Genomic DNA, 20,375 nt, shown 5'->3' with positions numbered 1-20,375 from the left:
CCTACAACTATTTCCCCCAGTCTTATTCACTCCATATTTATTGGACTTCAGCTCTTATAACTGATGGACAGCTCAGCTTTCCAAGTTCCTGGAAGGACGCAGGAGGTCATCCAGTGAAGTCACCTGGAGGTGAAAAACCAATATTTTCTAGCTCTTTTTTTGGGGGGGTAGTTTGAGAACAGATTGTAAAGATGGGAATCAGGAGGCCCCTGTTAAGCAAACAATTCAATCCTTACTTTTAATGCCCTTCAAAAATGGCCTTTGCCAATATTCAAACTAATTTGAGGCCACTGGAGGGTTAGGCAGAAATTAAAGAGGAGGAAATAGGAAGAGCATACCTCTCCTTTTCTTTCTGCACCCTAAAGCCACAAAAGGTGTCCTTAAAAAATGAAGTTGGGTTGAAGGTCAGTTCAATTTTGTTCAGTTGATGAGGAGGAAAGGAATATAACGTATCCTTTGTTCCCATTCCCACCCCAATTCTCAGTTAAAATCACTCAGTTCTCTTTATTTCGGTTATCAACCAGCAGTGGATTAAAACACAAATAAAATCCCATCCTCTAACTAGTACAATTTGGTCACATTTCAGCAGCACAATATCATCGTTCTAGACATGAATCATGAAGGGCTATCTGAAAGATACTACATTGGAGAAAGAATGACTAAATGCGGACTCTGCACCATAAATTTAATCCGAAATGCATTTTGATACGCTAACTAGCAGCATATAGCTGACCTTGAAATGCTAAGCAGAATCGGACCGGGTTAGTAGTTGGATGGGAGATCCCCCCAAAACTCAGGAAAGATGAGAAAAGGCTCATGGAACAAAGCAATAACCAGATGCTGTTATGGTGTTGCCATGAGAACTACACAGCAGTGACTGTGAAGTCAACCAGTCAAGCTCAGTCTGAAGGAGATTTTAATCTAGCTTTGAATATAGGATGATTCAGTAACCTACAAACATGTATAAACATAATAGTTCCAAGAGTTCTCAAAAAAAAAAAAAAAATTCAGGATTCTCATGTGTTCCAAGTCTGTAATTTTATTGATAATTGCAGAGGTCCTACTCTCTATTCCTTATAAATATTGTACATTTTTAGCTATTGCCAAGTTTTATTACCTCTCCCAGCTGATTTTTTCTTTCTTTCAGCGATGTTGTTAACTATGTTATCTATATATTCTATTTTTTTCCAGTGGCCCAGGGATTACCTGCATGCTGAATTTTTTTAAAGATATAAATGTAATCAATGAATCTCTCCATTTTTTCCCTATAAAAACGTATTTCAAAAGGTTTTATTCCACTGTAGAATCCTCTGCCTGTTTTCTTTAATCTAATATTTTCCCATTAAATTATTTTAGCTGGAAGCTAGCAAGAATGCTCGCTGAAAGTGTGAAAATAGGATGCTCAAACTTGGGGATATTGCAGGAACTTAATTACATTTTTTTTATAGGCCTTGTTCCACTTTTGTTAAAATTAGCTTTTCTAAGGACAAAACCAGAATGTGGGGGATGTTTCAGCCAGTGGTGTGATTTTTTACAAAAGTATCAGAGATAAACAATGCAATGCTCCAATAAATGATAGGACTTACCCATCTTTATAGCACATTAGCAACATTCTGTTTACAGTGCATTTAGGTATTCAGATGCAAACCATAGAAATAAAACTTTTAGGAGCAGCAATCATGACAAAGATTGATAGACAAAAATTCATTCTTTTCTTTTACTTTTCCTTACTTTTAACATCTATTTTGGCTTATTCAACTTCTGGAAAAAAAAAACCACTTAAGTATTCATACCATAACTGTGAATAACATACTCCCATTTATATCTTGTATCTTTCTGCCCAGGGATACCAAAATTGCATATGATTGGCCATCAGAGAGGAGTCCATTAAAGAACATTCCCCAAAAATTCTAAGAGCTTTGGAAAGAAGTGCTCTTATTCTATCTTTAATTCAATATATGGGAAGACACAGGGGTGAAATGCTCCCGGTTTGGATTGGATCGCCCGATCCGGTAGCGATGGAGACGGGTGGTTCAGAGAACTGGTAGCAAAAATCCCTGCCCCCCTCCCATGCCCAGCTGAGCCACACAATCATCAGAGGCTTTTTTTTTTTTACTTTTAAAAGCATTTTTTCTACAACCTCTTCGGCCGAAAAAATGCTTTTAAAAGTAAAAAAAAAAAAAAGCCTCTGATGATCGCGCAGCTCAGCTGGGATCGTCAAAGGCTTTTAAAAGAAAAAAAGCCTCTGCTGATCAGGCAACTCAGCTTGGATTGTCAGAGGCATTTAAAAGAAAAAAAGGTTTTTTTTCTTTTAAATGCCTCTGATGATCCAAGCTGAGTTGCCTGATCGACAGAGGCATTTAAAAGGAAAAAAGCCTCTGCCGATCAGGCAACTCAGCTGGGATTGTCAGAGCCTTTTGAAAGCATTTTTTACAACCTCTTCGCCAAAGAGATTGTAGAAAAAATGGTTTTAAAAGTTAAAAAAAAAAATGGCCACGCCCACCCAGTCACATTACCCCCAACCCACCCACCAAGCCACACCCACAGAACTGGTAGTAACAAATTTTAGATTTCACCACTGGGAAGATATATTTTTTTTCTTGCATGCCTTGGAGATGAAGGAAGAATCAACCTTCCCAGGAGATGATTAGGGAATAAATTCCTTCATGAAGACATGTTGCTAGCTCAGAAAAGAACCTTCTGCAGAGAGCTGCTTTCTATCTGGTTCTTGTTTTAGCAGAAGAAAGTTCCAGCTGAGATGCTGACAGTCTTCTTGAACCCCCAGAGGAATCAGGTGACATGAAAAGGCCACAAAGGTGCCCTGCCTCCATGAGGCTTTGAAATTTGTTGCATTTTTCCATCCCGAGATAGTCTCATGGTGAGCAAAGTTGCCATCTTATTCTCTCCCCAGTGCCACCAAGCTGGTGATCTTCCACATGGATGCCCCGTGACTGACATCTCCTTGCCCAATTACTGCCTGTCTCTTCTAAAATTCTTGCCTGCCTTTAAGCCCAAGCGCTTGACACTTATGAGCTACAAAAATTCACAAAGGCCGCGTGTGCATGTGAAATGCTCAAAGATGTCAACACAGCCAAAGACCAATAAAAGGCATCCTTAAACTGTTCTGAAATTCGTTAGTGAAAAGGGGAACACTTACTTGCAGAGGGTGTAGCGGATAATTAAGCCATACTTCCCGCAGGTCCTGCAAATGTGGAGAGATGCTTTTAAAGCTCAAGGGAACCGTTTAACAAGTTCCACATTGCTAAATAAAATGTCATTCTGCAACAGATTGAAATGGTTTAAGATGCTGACTCGGCTTCTTGCAAATTCAATAGTGCTGGCAAACTCATTTTTAAAAAGCAGGCATTCTTTGTTCAAACTGCCTGTAGTGCTTCCATTTAGTTCATGTCAATTAGGTGGATGGAGAACACACACCGTTCAGGAACTACATAATGGGTTACTTTTTTTTTTTTTTTTTTTTGCTTAAAGTTCTGTAACTAAAAATTCAGGAGTTTCATTCCAGTCAAAGGAAAGGAAAGGAAAGGAAAGGAAAGGAAAGGAAAGGAAAGGAAAGGAAAGGAAAGGAAAGGAAAGGAAAGGAAAGGAAAGGAAAGGAAAGGAAAGGAAAGGAAAGAAGGAAAACATCAAGACAAATTAACCAAAGGTGAACATGGAGCACAATTATATTTTGCACATAACCCCACCTGCATGAGACCAAAAGCTTACAATAAATAAACACTATACATGTTGGTCGTTCCTGCCAATACTTCTCTTGCAACATACAGGTAGTCCTCGACTTACAACAGTCCGTTTAGTGACCGTTCAAAGTTACGACAACATGGAAAAAAGTGACCTTTTTATGACTTATTTTTCACACTTATGACCACTGCAGCATCCCCATGATCATGTGATTTACATTCGGACGCTTGACAATTGATTCATATTTATGACGGTTGCAGTGTCCTGGGGTCATGTGATGATCATCCTTTGAGACCTTCTGACAATGGGGAAGCCAGTTTCATTTAACCACCGTGTTATTAATTTAACAAATGCAGCTCCATTCTCTCAACAAATGGAGCATGAAAAGTCGTAAAACGGGGCCAAACTCATTTAACAAACGTCTCATTTGGCAACATAAATTCTGGGCTCCATTGTGGTCGTAAGTCGAGGACTACCTGTACTTGGCCTGCAATTTGCACTAGAGAAGTGAAAGGGTTGAGGGAAGGCATTCATCCCTTCCTTTATTCACTGTTAGTTCCCTACATCTTCGCTCAGCTGCATTTCCACAATCACCAAGATGCCTGTACACATCAGGAGATTTACATACTGATGGTTGAAAATATAACTTTTTTTAAAAAAAAATAAATCAAGTTTTATTGGTTTTTTTCACTCCCCCACATTCACCCACATCTTTTTGAACAGAGTATTGGCCATATCTTATCTTATACAATTTATAAATTCAAATACATTTTACTAATTACCATTGTTGCCACAATGTACTTTTTTCCCTTTTTTTTAATCATATCTCAATATTTCTTTGCTTACTTATATAAACAACATCTTTGTTCACCCTCAAATTCTAATTTTCCTGCTTATTCATATTTATTCTCTTTTATTTTTTAACCATTCATTCTTTATCTTAGTATATTTATATATGTTCGGGGTTGCCTTTCTTCCATTTCATCTTTTTTGTTGTACAGCAATCTTTCTTCTCAATCCTGCCATCTCCCTCTCTTCTTTCCTTCTTACTTTCTTTTTCCCTCCTCTCCTGCTCCTCTCTACTACCTCTTCCTTTCTCCTTCTCCTCCTTTCTTCCTCCCTGTCTAGCCCTCTCTCCTATTCTGATTTCCCCTCTCTTCCATCTCTCTACTCTACCCTGGCTTAGAGTTTCTGATTTTCTCAGAGCCAGCAACCTGTGATGTTTTCTTCTCCTAAATATTACCTTTCCAGCAGGAATTCAAGGGATGGGCAATCAACTTCATGACCGACTTTGGACTAAGAAATAAGTGCTCAAAATCATCCAGTGAACTTCCAGGGCTACAGAGGATCCTGAACCAGCTTCCACAGCTTATTGCTATCTCACATTGGTCTCATTCACTTTTTCCTTCTCCTCATTTGTTCTCTTTTCCCCTATGTTCTCTTCAGCCCTGTCAATCAGTTTTTGTCCCCATCAATCCCCAAATAAATTATGTCAGACATGTGAAAGAAAGTCTGGACTACCAGACTTTGCACGCTCCTTCTGAGCAAGATAATAGAAACTTGCGACAGAGTAGTCTTTTCTGGCACCTTGTCTTTACAGCCGAAAACCAGGCATGTCCGTAATTACAATAATCTTTTACTTTATTTAGCTAGATCAAGGCATTATATTCTGAGAGGCAGGATTCTTTTCAATTTTCCTCTGAAGCACTTTGATTTAAAGCACTACAGAAAAGCAGAAAACACGGTGCGAGCTATAATCAAGGCAGAAATGAAGTCATACCTTGTCGTTAAAGAGCAGGCGTCCAAACAATTGTTTGGCTTCTTCCAGACTTCCCTCCAGGTAAACTGCCCCTGTGCAAGAGAATGTGCCGAAGGAAAAAGCCTACATTTAGACCCACTTAAAGAAGCAAGTAGCAAACTTGAGGCTGCTAACATGTGTGCTGCAGTTTCACTTACCTGTAAATTTAGGAGATAAGGGGCTGTTTCGTATTCATCTCACTAATAATAGCGAGAAAGGGAAAAAGGTTGGCAGCAACTAGGTCTCACCTATGTATGAGATCTGCATCCACAGTGATTTTTGCCACATGTAAGTGGCAAAAATAGAACAAGCATCCATGAACAGTTGCTGTCTTGTTCAATTCATATGCAAATTTCCTTAAATGTATGGCAAACTCTTTTCTTTGCAGGGAAAAAGATTTTTGCTTTTTCATTTCCCTGCAAAGCAACTAGCTTAAACCAGAGCTTCAAAAATAAACAAGTCCCTGTCGAACAGATAACCTCTCTGGATCAGGGGTGGTATTCACTTACCTTTGCTACTGGTCCGCAAATGGGAGCGCGCTTGCGCCCTCGTTACGCTCATGCACACCTTCTCCATGCATGCACAGAGCCTTCTGCACATGCGCAGAAGGTCAAAAAAGGGATGTGATGATGTCCGGGCAGGTGGGCGGAGCCTGCCGCTGGTGTACCGGATCACGCAATCCGGATAGAACTCACTGAATTTCACCACTACTCTGGATTCATCTACTTATATTTCAGTTCTTTAATTTCTTATTAAAATCCTATATAAATTTGTTTAGAATAAAAAGGCAATGTCAAATCAATTGTTCATTGTTGCCAGGAAAAGTACCTTAACATGATTTTGATTTTGAAGGAACAAGTACAGATTAGGCAAAACCTGGTTCAAAAACAGTAAATGTGAGAGGGACTAAATAAATCGTGGACCATCACTTAAACATGAGCCAGCAGTGTGCGGCAGCAGCCCAAAAAAGGTAATACAATTTCTGGTTGTGTAAACAGATGCATAGAATCAAAATCACATGAAGTATTAATAGGGCTTTATAAATCCTTAGTAAGACCACACCTGGAATTGGTCACCACATTACAAAAAAAGATGTTGAGACTTTGGAAAAAGTGCAAAGAAGAGCAATTAAGATGATTAAGGGCCAGGAGACAAAAACATCTGAAGAACAGTTGCACGAATTAGGTACGGCCAGTCTAGAGAAAAGAAGGATTAGGGATGACATGATAGCAGTATTCCAGTAGTTCAGGAGCTGCCACAAAGAAGAGGGGGTCAATTTATTTTCCAAAGCACCAGAAGGGAAGATAAGAAACAATGGATGGAAATTAATCAAGGAGAGAAGCAACCTGGTATGAATGAGAAACATTCTAATAGTTATGACAATTAACCAGTGGAACAGCTAGCCTTCAGATGTTGTAGGTGCTTCATCACTGGAGGTTTTTAAGAAACATCTGGACAGTCATCTGTCTGAAATGGTATAAGATCTCCTGCTTGAGCAGGGGAGTTGGATTAGAAGACCTCCAAGGTCCCTTCCAGCTCTATTCTGATTGATTGATTTGAGAGACATTTTGCATTTATATTTTCCCATGCTCATGTTAGCCCTTAGTTGAATTTCACATATTTCTTCTTTGTTAACTACAGTACTTATTTTAATCAGACAAAGGACAACTGGTTGGGAATTCTTGGAGATATAAGACACACAGGGTCACCAAGCTTGGGAGGCAAATCCTCACTTATGCTCTGCATAATAGAATAGCATATGCTTGATTACAAAATGGGACCACTGACTTATATACAAAATGGGGATAACTGCACTAGTCCCACCCCTTATTTCACACACTGAATGCACAACTCAATCATCACTGGTGGAGACTGTCTTTTTCATGCAAGGAATCTTCAACAATGTGGATAGCCTCCCTGGACAGAATAGTTTGTTCCCTGTTGACAGTTGTCGTTTCATGTGGTAGATAATAAAGATAAAGAAGGAGGCAGCTTCCTTAGTTACGGTTAGGCCATTGCCCCTCAGCTCTGAATGGCCCCATCTCATTATTTGGATCTGACTGGCTTCACTTTTGTGAAAAATAAGGCAATCCCAGTTCTGAAAAAGCAAGTTACAAAAGCAAATCCCGCTGCTAATGCATTTTCAGCAAAACCAAACATAATTCAGACCTTTCTCAAAAACTTTGAATTCAGCTGTTCCTCTTAGGTAAGAGCAAGCAGGGGACAAATGCCTGCCTGCCTACCTACTATTAACTATCATTTGTATCCGTATCCGTATCTGTATCCCTATCTATCTATCTATCATCTATCTATCTATCTATCTATCTATCTATCTATCTATCTATCTATCATCATCTATCTATCTATCATCTACCTACTTACCTATATATCTACCTACCTACCTGTTGTTGTTGTTGTTAGTCGTGAAGTCGTGTCTGACCCATAGCGACCCCATGTACAACGTTCCTCCAGGCCTTCTTGTCCTCTACTATCCTCTGGAGTCCATTTAAGCTCACACCTACTGCTTCAGTGACTCCATCCAGCCACCTCATTCTCTGTCGTCCCCTTCTTCTTTTGCCCTCAATCTTTCCAGCATTAGTTTCTTCTCCAGTGAGTCCTTCCTTCTCATTAGGCGGCCAAAGTATTTGAGTTTCATCTTCAGGATCTGGTCTTCTAAAGAGCAGTCAGGGTTGATCTCCTCTAGGACTGACCGGTTTGATCGCCTTGCAGTCCAAGGGACTTGCAGGAGTCTTCTCCAGCACCATAGTTCAAACGCCTCAATTCTTTGGCGCTCAACCTTCCTTATGGTCCAACTTTCATAGCCATACATTGCAACTGGGAAAACCATAGCCTTGACTATACACACTTTTGTCGGCAGAATGATGTATCTGTTTTTTAGTATGTTGTCTAGATTTGCCATAGCTTTCCTCCCCAGGACCAAGTGTCTTTTAATTTCTTGGCTGCAGTCCCCAACTGTGGAGCCCAGGAAAATCTGCCTATCTACCAGGGGTGAAATGCTTCCGGTTGGGACCGGATCACCTGATCCGGTAGCGATGGCGCAGGATGGTTTGGAGAACTGGTAGCAAAAATCCCTGCCCCCCCCATGCCCAGCTGAGCCGCGCGATCATCAGAGGGGTCTTTTTTTTTGTTTTGTTTTTTTTTTACTTTTAAAAGCATTTTTTCTTCGGCCGAAAAAATGCTTTTAAAAGAAAACAGAAGCTTCTAATGATCAGGCAACTCAGCTGGGATCGTCAGAGCCTTTTAAAATATTTTTTTTCATCCGAAGAGGCTGTAGAAAAAAATACTTTTAAAAGTAAAAAAAAAAAAAAAAAAAGTTGGCCACACCCACCGTCATATTACCCCCCACCAAGCCACGTCCACAGAACCGGTAGTAACAAATTTTACATTTCACCACTGCTACCTACCTACCTACCTATTAACTATCATCTCTCTCTCTCTCTCTCTCTCTCTCTCTCTCTCTCTCTCTCTCTCTCTCTCTCTCTCATCTATCCCACCCAGTGACCCCACCGCCATACCTCTACTATTTCCAAAACCTGATTTATTATACCAATTAATAGCACTATTAGAGAAAACTCAATCCCCCATTTCATTTCATCTGAAAAACTGAAGAATTTGATTTATACCAGAGATATATCTCTTTGGTTATACATGTTTGCCATTCTAATATTCCCCCTCCTTTTCGACATTAAACACCAAAACAGTATGAAAAAGCAAGCTGAGTTAAGATGGATGGCTTTCCCCCCCTTATTTTGATCTGATGAAACACAATGTAGCCTGAGGCAGAACCCTTATGGCTGTTACGTTGTTTGAAAAAAATAAAAAGAACGTTGTTTGAAAAAAATAAAAAGATGAGGGGGAAAAAAGACCCAGAATATATTTTTGCAGGCAAGCTAAAATGCATGAGAAAGAGACAAGAAATCCAATAATAATCTCACTGCTTGTACCCCAACCCCTTAGAGGAGAAATCATGCTGAACTGAGAGCAGGGAAGGGAAAAAATAAAAGATAGATCCGGATGTATTGTCAGATCTCCCTGTGACTCACAGTTAAGCAGTGAAGGTTTCAGACTTCCAATTGCTTAATAATAGGAACAACAAAACGGCTCTTTCCTTAGCCCCAAAATTATAATGCTAAAATAAAGTCTTTGCTAACTAGGAATCAATTTTGGCTGCAACACTGACTGTAATTCTGGCATTCCAGCAAGTTTTTGAGCCCAGAGTTTATCTATATATGACTATGTTCTTATGTCACACTATGCTTTGGCTTGTATTAATAATAATTCCAATAAGCCATGCTGGTTTGGTTCACATATGATGCTAAGGGGTGACTTTTTCCAGGGAAAATGAGCAAACATGTTCTTTACTGTTGGCTGCTTCGTATATATACCCATAACTGAAAAGGCAGATCAATCTGTTGAAATATAACTTGGTCATAGTCAGACACAACTTGATTTTGCTGCTAAGATCAATTCCCTGTTGTCACAGAGCATCGATCAATCAAAAGGAGAGTTAAGACCCAAAGCCAGAAATAAGTAGAGGTAGATGCATATAAAACAATCAAACTCAATTTCTTCTGCTGTTTAAGAGATATATTCTATTTTCAACCCTAGGAGCCTATACAGTAGAGTATGAGACACAAAACATGGCTCCTGGATCAGTTCATCACAGCCATTAGAGCTCCTGAACAAATGTCAGTGAAATTGGCAACAAACTGCTCAATTGACCAGAAAAGTGGGAGCAGAAATTGGTCAATCAAATAAATAGGTACTTATTTTTGGCTGGTGATCGCCTAGGCTATATATTTCAAAAGACCTATCATCCCTCTCAAAAAAAAAAAAAAAAAAAAAAAAAATCCACCCACATTACAGAATGAGAACATTGTAAACTCCCCTCAACACACCAAGACATTCAGCCCCTGCCTATTTGCATGAAATAATTCCAATTCTACTGGGCCAACGAAATTATTAATAATCCTTTAAAGTATGGCAGCCAAAAGATTGCTTATGTAGAAGAGAGCTTTACATGCTGCCACTTTCTGAATCTCATCATCCAAAATCTGCCATAATATTTTAGGGAGGAAGGAGTTTATTAGGCTCCTAGGTAGCTGTAGCTGGATCTCAGAATGAGTTATCAGATGGACTAAGCCCAGTTTGTAGCCACTTCTCTCTTTTTATGACGACTGATTTGTAATTATAGGGGGGGTGGGGTTGCATCCTATACTCCTAGTCTCCTCATACGTTTTTCTTTTACTTGCTGGTAATCATTAGGATCTTATTTCCTAACAATGCTTCTGTCAGGTTACGATGTCGTAACCTTCTGCATTAATCTAGTTTCTGTTCATTATGCTGCATCTTTCATTTTCTTGTGTTTTATTAGATTGTTCTTCAGCAGGTCATAAAGCTGCTGTACTTAATAATCTTGCTATCTCTTATTTTGCTGGTTTTCTTCTTACTGAAACAAGCCCAGCCCATTTTTGGAGTTTTGTGTGACATTATGTCCACAATTTGCTTTTTTTCCTCCCTTTTTTGGTTTTGTTCCAATACACACAAAGGGAATAAACATGCGTATAGCAAAACATGTGTTACTGCAATACTTTTCTGTGAAAAATACTTCATTTTCTGGAAAAATTTCAGGGGTGCCAACATTTATGGCCATCACTGTATACTATCTCACACACAATGTGTAATACAGGGTAGGAGACACTTTACGTGAAATTGGTTTCAGGAAGGAGAAAGATTCAGAGGTACAATAGCATTGAGAACCTTCTGGATTGGGTTTCTCTACTTTGTATTTCAAATCAGCTGTTCAAACACCAACAGCAGGGGTGCCAAATGTGTGGCCCGGATGTGTCACGTACTGGCCATGCCCCATTTTAGCGAAGGGGCAAAAAAATTGTGATACATCACATGACAACAATGTGACGCCGCAAGTTTGACACCCCTGACCAACAGGCTTCTGGGGGAATGAGATATGTTTGACATAGGTACATCAAATTTCTATTTTTCCAATAGAACCATCAATCTCTTGGGAGATTGATAGCCCTATGAAATGATGTTATAGATATTGCCATCTAGAAGTTGTCCAGATAATAATAATAAAAAATCAATAATCCTATTGGAAGCATTAGATAGCAAATAACAGAAATTATGAGATGTATCCTGAATATCTCCCTGTCCTATGTTCAAGAAGCTGTTGCTTCTTTATTGTTATCTGGTAAAGCCAGCAGGGCATTCACCATTCACTGTCTGAAACAACCCTGCATTCAATAGGATTATGATAGCAGCAATCCCCAGGCTGGTTACTGCAGAATGATAACGGTAGACCACTGTTTCTTAACTTTGGCAAATTTAAGATATATGAACTTCAACTCCCAGAATTTCCCAGCCAGAAAAAGACTCCACTCATAATCTCTATGTAATCATCTTTTTGAATTGGAAGGATACCTAAGATCTCTTCTGAATTTATATTGGATATATCTGCACTTCAGGTTGGCCACACTTGTCATAGAGCATCAAGAATGCAAAATAAAGGGGGGGGGGGGAAGGAGAGATAAACAAGAGCCAAATTAGAAGCAAGCAAAACACCACAGAATTCCATACTTAGAATCAGGGAATGGGAATACAAATACTCAACTGATCAAATTTACAGCGTAATAGAATTGGATGAAATATATACAGTAGCAATGAGAAAAAAAACATTGAGGGATATTAAAATGCTGAGATCAGTAAGAGTTAGTGCTACAAAAAAGGGAAAAAAAGATGTAATAATTTAAAAGTTATGTAGAAGAAGAAATAGATAAAGAATTACAAAAAAATAAAATCAAAGGATGAACCAAGAAGCAGTTTCAAATGAATCGTGTTCCTCAACTTGAAAACATCCATGGCGAAAAAGATAAAAGTGAGGCACATTTTTAACTGGGAAGATGTGGGGAATGGAAACATAATGATCTTATTTATATGAATATAGTCATTAACAGAAAAACATGAAAGAAAGTTCACAGGAAATAAAGAGGGAGTCAAGAACAAAGGTTATGGAAAGCATTAGAAAATAAAATGGAAATACTAATGGAAAGAAAGTAATGTTTAGAGAGTTAACATCTGGATTTTTGTTTGATTTGGTTTTATTTTTTAAAAAAATGCACAGTGTGAATACACAAAAAGTGTATGTGGTTAGCAATATACAACGCAATCACAGGTCCCAAAAGCAAGAACTCGAATGAGGATTTGGGGATTTATTGAAGAAAAGAATAATTATGGCTGCTTTCACAGTTACATTAATATGCTTTACTGCCTTCCTTGAACTGAGAAGAAAGCATATCGACATAAATGGAGCTATCACCATTGCCTACCTCAGTGGTTCTCAACCTTCGCAACTTTAAGATGTATGGACTTCAACTCCCAGAATTGGCATGCTGGCTAGGGAATTTGGGCAGTTGAACAGCATACATGCTTTATGTTCGATTCTTGGTGTTGCAATGACAGATGTGATCAACCTGAAGTGCAGATTTAATCAAAGCCTGGAAGAGTTCTTAGGTATTCCTCCAATTCATGGAGACTAGGAGTGCAGTCTTTTTCTGCTAGGTTGAAGAGAGACCAGTTTTCTCTACCCCAGCAAGAAAAACCTCTCTCTCTCTCTCTCTCTCTCTCTCTCTCTGTCTGTGTGTGTGTGTGTGTGTGTGTGTGTGTTATGGCAATAGCACTTATATACTGCTCCATAGTGTTTTACAACACACTGGGTGGTTTATAAATGTCAGCATATTGTCCCCAACACTCTGGGTCCTCTTTTTATCAACCTCAGAAGGATGGAATATTGAGTGGGTCAGGGTCGAACTCCTGGTTGTGGACAGAGTTAGCCTGCAATGCTGCATTCTAACCACTACGTCACCACTAAATCATATCTATACGCACACGTACATGTATGAATATATACATGTTCATACATACATGTATGTATGTGTGTGTGTGTACAAAGGCATGAATATGTGCACATGCTCTGCATTCTTCTCATAATTATCTTCTCCTACATCATAAGGATGTTCCACCACCCCCATGTGCCAAACATCATTGGTTATTAACACCATCCCAAAAGGCCATCAAAACTGGAGAACCACTAACAATCAAACCCATATTTACAGGGCACTCCAAGTATACCTATCCAGAAATTCTACTGTTTCTCTCAGGTAAGTGGGTAATGGCCTGTTCTTGTTCTTTTTTTTTTTTTCTGAGATATTTTAGTCCTTGTCCCTCTGAAACACAAAATGTATCATTTGTTCCATTTTCTCTCCTATTATATCTCATTTTGGGATGACATGTCTCTTGATGTTGTAATACCTGAACCAGTTTTTATTTTTAAATTGCTTCTCAAGATGCATTTGTACTCTCTGGCCCTTTACCCATTAGCTAATTTTCTTCCATTCCCTTTCTATTATGTTTCCTTTCCTTTGCTATTTTTCTTTGTTCATGAGATTATAAGCCATCAGACAACACTTGCTGATTTTTACCTGCTGCATAGCATTTGTTTTGAAAGCACTTTAGAAATTATATTATTACACATAATAATAAATCTTAAACATTAGGTTCACTAAGGTGCACCCTAGAAAGTGCACACAGGATGGTAGCCTTAGTCCCACCAGGGCAATTTATTTTAAAAAGGATTCAGTTCAGCATAAATGCTGTCATCATCTTATATTTAACACTTGCTCATACAGCAGAAGTCTAATCTAATTCCTCATTGTTACACAACAAAAGTCTGATCTAATTCTACCTTGCTGGATCAAGTCACAAACAAGGTAATCTACATTCTGGCTAACCTCAGAACCAGGAGTTTGACTTTCATCAACTATTATTTATGAAGTTGAGAAAGAGTTCAGAGTTGAGTGCTTCTCTAGCACATAACTTCGAAATTTCATTTCTGGCTGATATAAAAGTGTCCTCATTATAACTTGGCCAAGCAGGAAACAATTGGCTTAACATCAATACAGTAAGCATTTAAATAAGTGCTTTGTTTTTATACAAATTTGCACAATACTCTCCATGCTCAGTTTCTAAGAGGGAACTAAAATGACCTCCTTAGTTCATTTTTAAGATCTCAACCTGCAATTTCAATAGCAAGTCTTAATATTTATTAGAAGAGGGTTTAAGGGATACATTGAGGATAATTAAGATAAGCAAATGTAGCTAAATTTATATGTGGACAGAGATGAGATTTTAAATTATTTTTAGGGTTTCTGTGGCAAGAATCTCCCCCCCCCCCACCCCATATGCTTTTTTCTTTTCTTTTTGAAAATTAAGTTTAGGATTTCCTTTGTAAGGTACATGTATTTCTGCATCAAAATATAATAAACTAAATTGAGGATTTTTGGCCACTGCATGGTCAAAATGTGATGGTATGTACAACAATGCCAGAGAGAGAGGATTGTTGGTTTGAAAGAGGGGTCAAAGAGGCCATCTATGTCAAAATTGAACAGTCCTCTCTCAACAGAGGGTGTCACATGCAGGCCATGCCCACCCCAGCTCCGCGAAGGGTAAAAAAGTCATGAAACGTCACGTGACAGCAATGTGACACCACGAATTTGACACCCGTGATCTATCTCCTATCTGCAACATAGGAATTGTAGACTTTCAGCGTTTTCAGCAAGGCTCATTTGCACAACTCAGGTGACCGAAAGAAACAGCTAAATCTCCAAGTGGCCTCTAAAAGAATGCAAATGACCAGCTGTCTGTAAGGAATATAAATCCTTCCATTCCCCACCATCCAGTCACAGCTGAAGAAGCTTCTTGGATGAGTAGTGAAACATATTCAAAGAAAAACAAGAAAGTTCAGTTGCCTCTTGAAAAAGCACCTTTGGGATGCCGGAGATTGCAAAATATAATCCTGGGCCCCAAGTTTCCCATTCCTTTCTAATGAATATGAAATCCTCTAACTATCTGTACAGAATGTACATATTTACTATAGCAATAGCACTTAGATTTATATACTGCTTCACAGCCCTCTGTAAGTGGTTTACAGAGTCAATATTTTGCCCCCAACAATCTGGGTCCCCATTTTACCGACCTCGGAAGGCTAGAAGGCTGAGTTAACCTTAAGCCAGTCAGGATCGAACTGGTGGCAGTCAGGAGAATTAGCCTGCAATACTGCATTCTAACCACAGCTATACAGTGAAGGCTGACAAAGAGCAAACTTAAAATACATAAAAGCCACAGCATAGTTTTCTTACCTATCAAGGCTTCAAAGCAGTTGGCCATAGCATGCCGCAGGTCTGATTCTCTGCATAAATCAGGTCCATGAGCATAAAGCATAAAACGATCCAGCTCCAGCTTCTACAAAACACCAAGACAGGTTATTTTCTAAAATGACAGATGTCCGAAAGACTGCACCATATGCATCATGAAGAAAGACAGGCACAAACAGGATTATGTATGGATTTCTACAGTGATCTTTTTCAGAAAGAAGGTCAAATGGAAAAGATATCGTGAGCCAGAGACATACTTAATTGACCTGTTGGCTTGCACTAATTATTATAATTTGCACGATGTTTTGATGAATGTAGTGGATGCTAAACTAAAACTGGCAGAAATGCTGCATTAATCTCACAACACTCCAAACACAACCTCTAAAACGTTTTTAAATGATGGATAACATCATGGGTTGAAATATAATAAATACAAGCCTACTTTAAATTTGTCTCTCTGAGTCTCATTTCCTAAGTGATAATACTCTATGTAAACAAGGAATCAAGATAACACTATTGCGACAATATTCCTGATATGCTTAACTTATTTTTTAAAAATATTTATTTTATTCAGGTGCTCAAAGCAATGTATACATAGATGCCCCTCCTCTTATATTTTTCCACACAAAAGCCATCTTGTACTGTAAAGAAAGTTCATTGATTGGTCCAAAGTCACCCAGAAACAGTTGAATATGGGTCTCCCCAACACTTTAAACATTACATTACCGGTTTGTCAGTATATGTGGGCTTCATTTATCCAGAACACATCTATATGCCTATCCCCATGTTGATTTTAATGAAGAAATATTACCCAGACTGGGTTTACTCAGGGTCATTTAAATGTCAACATTTTCAGCCTATATATGAACGTCTCCTAAATCCTTTAAAAAAACACTCTGATGTTAATTTTGGAAATCAACATTTGCATTTATTTTTAAAAGAATAAATAAATTCTTGGACAAGATGGGGTAGGCAGAAAATGTGAGAATGGGGATAGAAAATGGCTTGGGAACAAACCTGCAAATTGCAACTGGCAATGTTCCATGTACTGATCTACATGGACAAGAGGGGCAGATCAGAAAGCATATCCTCAAATACAGAGCCTGTGCTGCCAGGGGAACCCATGGTGCTGAGTCAGCCACCAGCTCCTCACCCAGGGGTAAAATTCAGCAGGTTCTGACAGGTTCTGGAGAACCGGTAGTGGAAATTTTGAGTAGTTTGGAGGACCGGCAAATATCACCTCTGGCTGGCCCCAGAGTGGGGTGGGAATGGAGATTTTGCAATACTCTTCCCCTGGAGTGGGAATGGGGATTTTGCAGTATCCTTCCCCTGGAATGGGATGGGAATGGAGATTTTGCAGTATCTTTCTCCTGCCATGCCCGCCAAGCCACACCCGCCAAGCCACGCCCACAGAACTGTTAATAAAAAAAAAATGAATTCCACCACTGTCCTGACCCCAACTGCAAGTGTCTTCTAAACAGCTCTCAAACACAAGTGGGATGACTTTATTAAAGCATCTGGTTTTATGAATGCATGTCTTGCTGCTCAAAGTATCTAATTATTGGTAGGTATTTCAACATCCGAGCATCTGAGCATTATGAAATAATAATAAATTTACAAGCGTTCTGATTCTGTTCAATATTTGGGATTATTTATTCCTGAAAAATATCCTACTTGACAGAGCTGAATAATCAAATTGTATAATGCAGATTAATGGTGACTTTTACGGATGATTAAAAGTACCTACTGCATGTGTCCACGGGGAAGAATAAATGTTGTACTATCAACTAATGCCAACTCAGGATTGGTTTATACTTTGAGAGGAATGTCTGTGATAATTCCATTTTCAAACAAATTGGTGTGTTAATTATTAAAGTGTAATGAAACAATCAAACTCCAAGGATCTTCCTTTCAAAATTGCAACTTTCATATGAAAATGAGAATGTTAATTTTTCTGATTTTTAATTATATCACTGGGCGTATATATTAACCTCTGTGCTGAACTGAAATGAAAATGACACTGATTTATGGAATGTTATGCACCCACTTTAGAGCTATTATTTGGCACTTTTGAAATCTTGGCAAGTGCTTGGTTTTAAATACCAGAAATTCTACTGTACTTCCAGCAGTGAAGGCAGGCAAATATATTTGCACGATAAATAAGAAGAAATTAAAATGTGGTCCCTGTGCCAAGGAGAAACCGGTTCTTTGAAATAATTTATAATTAAAGATGGGATGGATGGATCTGAAAAGTGGATAAATACCCTTAATTAGCGAATAACTGGTGATACTTCCTTTTCTTTTCAGATTACATTCAAACCAGTAAGTAAAGGGGACAATGATGGTGATTCCTCAGGCCTACTAAATTAATTGCTACTAAATCATGTACAAACCATAATTTAATCCTGGATTTAAATGCTGACCTTAAATTTAGCGGATGAAGCCAGATGGTAGAAGATGCAACTCACCTCTCCCAATTTTATCTACCATGATAATTCAACAGGCAAGGATCAAAGGGTAGAGAGCCTGGTCTATCAAGATTACAGCTTGTGGATCAGGCTTTACCTACATGCAAATTCTGGATGTATACTCCTTCATTTTGGTGGTCAGGTAGTCAGTGTAGGGATTCACCCTATTTCATTACAGTCTGTCTTCCTCAGTGAAGCACAAGATATCTTCAATTTTAGATTAACCTAGGCCCTAAAATCCTGAGGGATTTTAAATGCAGTTAGTCATCCTGAGTACTCACCACAGCAGAAAAGCAGGCTACAGCTCAATCAATACATCAAACATCCAAAGATGCTGAGCTAATTTTTAGTTTTTTTTAATAAGGTCCATGGAAATAAGTTTACATCAAGTTGTACTTAATGTCAACTCCAGAGTGCCTGGCGGCCCGGAGCTGCCATTCTGATGGGGGGAGCCACAGCAGGAGCTAGTTGTCCACCCAGGATCACCCTCACCAGCTGGTCGGCGGAGTTGGCAGCATAGGAGTCTCCAGCGGTAAAGCGGAAGCACAGCGGCCTGCAGAAGCACCAAAAAGCAATAAATGCCAGCGTGGGTGTCTCCGGAGGCAAGGCGGAAGCACAGCGAGCTGAAGGAGCCCCGAGGAGCAATAAATGGCATTAGGGAACTTGAAAAGCTGGAAAGCCCTCCAGCTGGGAGACGGACCACGTGGTGACGGGCAGGCGCACAAGAATGGGGGCATGGTGGCGGGAACAGATTAAAAGATGGTGGGGAGCACTGGATGTTAGCTTTGAGAATTCTTCTTCATTGCATTATTCCTTAGGTGGTCAGTGAATGCCGGAGGAGATAAACTACAGTTGCAATCCTACTTCTTGTTTGGAGGGTTTTTTTGCCTTTGGAACCTGACACTTAAACCAACTGAAATAATGGCACAATTCACATTTAAGGCCAAGTACAACTCTATTTTACCTTCACATGAGGTTAAGTCATAATGTGTTTTGTGACGGAGGTGTTTTTTTCTCTTTCATATATAAATACAAAATCACATCAACAAAATAAACCACAAGTATTTTTTGCAATGAACTACATTTTTTTTTTAAAAAAAGGGTGAATTATGAATCTTGCCTCCTAACTATGGAGCATTACAAGTTACTCTAGAAACTGTCATGTTGTAGTTAGACATTTTGTTGGCTTCCTCTCTTTTAGGTACATCCCTCTCCCCCAGTACTGGGGGATGGGTGACCATTGGCTGAGTATTAAATGATTATTTTGCTCATATGCAAAAGTAGCTTTGGACTTGAGGTAATAAAAACTGGCTTAATGTTATCTGCAAACCAATCACTGCCTTCTCTTTTACCATTAATGCACATCAAAAAGTTTTCATTATTGTTTCATTGAAACACATGCTGCCCATTAAATCAGAGTGTGTGACCATAGTCTGAAGCTGATTTGCATACTGTGCTTCTGAGGGAATTGGATTTGTTATGATGACGGATATTAGTTTGAGCTAATATCCATTCATTATGGAACCAATAATTCTAATACGGAAAGGGAACCAATTAACTGAATGAAATCATATATTTCACTAAACTATAATTATAACCCGATAGTGGTTGTTTGTAGAACTTGCCAAACCAGAAACGAACAAAACACTTTATGCTTATTCCTACTTTACAAATCATTGTTTGCAAGGAATCAGAATTATCGGATTCTTAAGGAGAAGAAAACAAAATCAAATTGTATGGTAGGAATATAGACAATACCATTATATTATGCACTTTTATTTGCTGAAAAACATGCATTAAAACTTAAGAACACAGGGATAAAAGCAAAATTATAGAACATCTTATTGCTTATGTAAATATATTCTAGTAGTATTTTTCTCTCTCTCAAAAAAGCAGGCAAACTTTCATGCATCTCTTTCAAAGATATTGATACCTTACTCCACAGCTCCACCTAGGCTTTCATTTCTTTTGAAATGTAGATTCCTGATTAGAAATCATGTTATCTGGTTATCTTCTTTTAAATGAAAAGGAATTTATAGTAATTCTGGCCTAGAAAATTTGCTGGGCTTCCACTGTCATTCATTCATCCTATATAGCAGAAAGTGTTTTAGTCATCTGTATTTCCTGTATGCATTAGAAGAGTTCACTCTGCATTTTTGT

At 38.7% G+C, this 20,375-nt stretch overlaps 1 protein-coding gene across 1 annotated transcript in view; it reads right to left on the bottom strand.

The window, feature by feature from the left end:
• Nucleotides 1-20,375, bottom strand: part of DROSHA (drosha ribonuclease III) — a 105,720-nt gene that overhangs the window by 19,010 nt on the left and 66,335 nt on the right. Inside the window, exons 22-24 of the mRNA XM_070940765.1 lie at nt 15,733-15,835; nt 5,480-5,550; nt 3,158-3,202 (exon numbers count right to left, since the gene is read on the bottom strand). Coding sequence (XP_070796866.1) covers nt 3,158-3,202; nt 5,480-5,550; nt 15,733-15,835 — 219 coding nt within the window. The remainder of the gene's footprint in view (nt 1-3,157; nt 3,203-5,479; nt 5,551-15,732; nt 15,836-20,375) is intronic.

This window comes from Pituophis catenifer, unplaced genomic scaffold, assembly GCF_029215685.1.
Source record: "Pituophis catenifer annectens isolate HBS135680 unplaced genomic scaffold, rPitCat1.0.hap2 SCAF_3, whole genome shotgun sequence".
NCBI classification, from domain to species: domain Eukaryota; kingdom Metazoa; phylum Chordata; class Lepidosauria; order Squamata; family Colubridae; genus Pituophis; species Pituophis catenifer.
The sequence above is the reverse complement of the archived record's forward strand: the minus strand, read 5'-3'. Positions and strand labels throughout refer to the sequence as shown.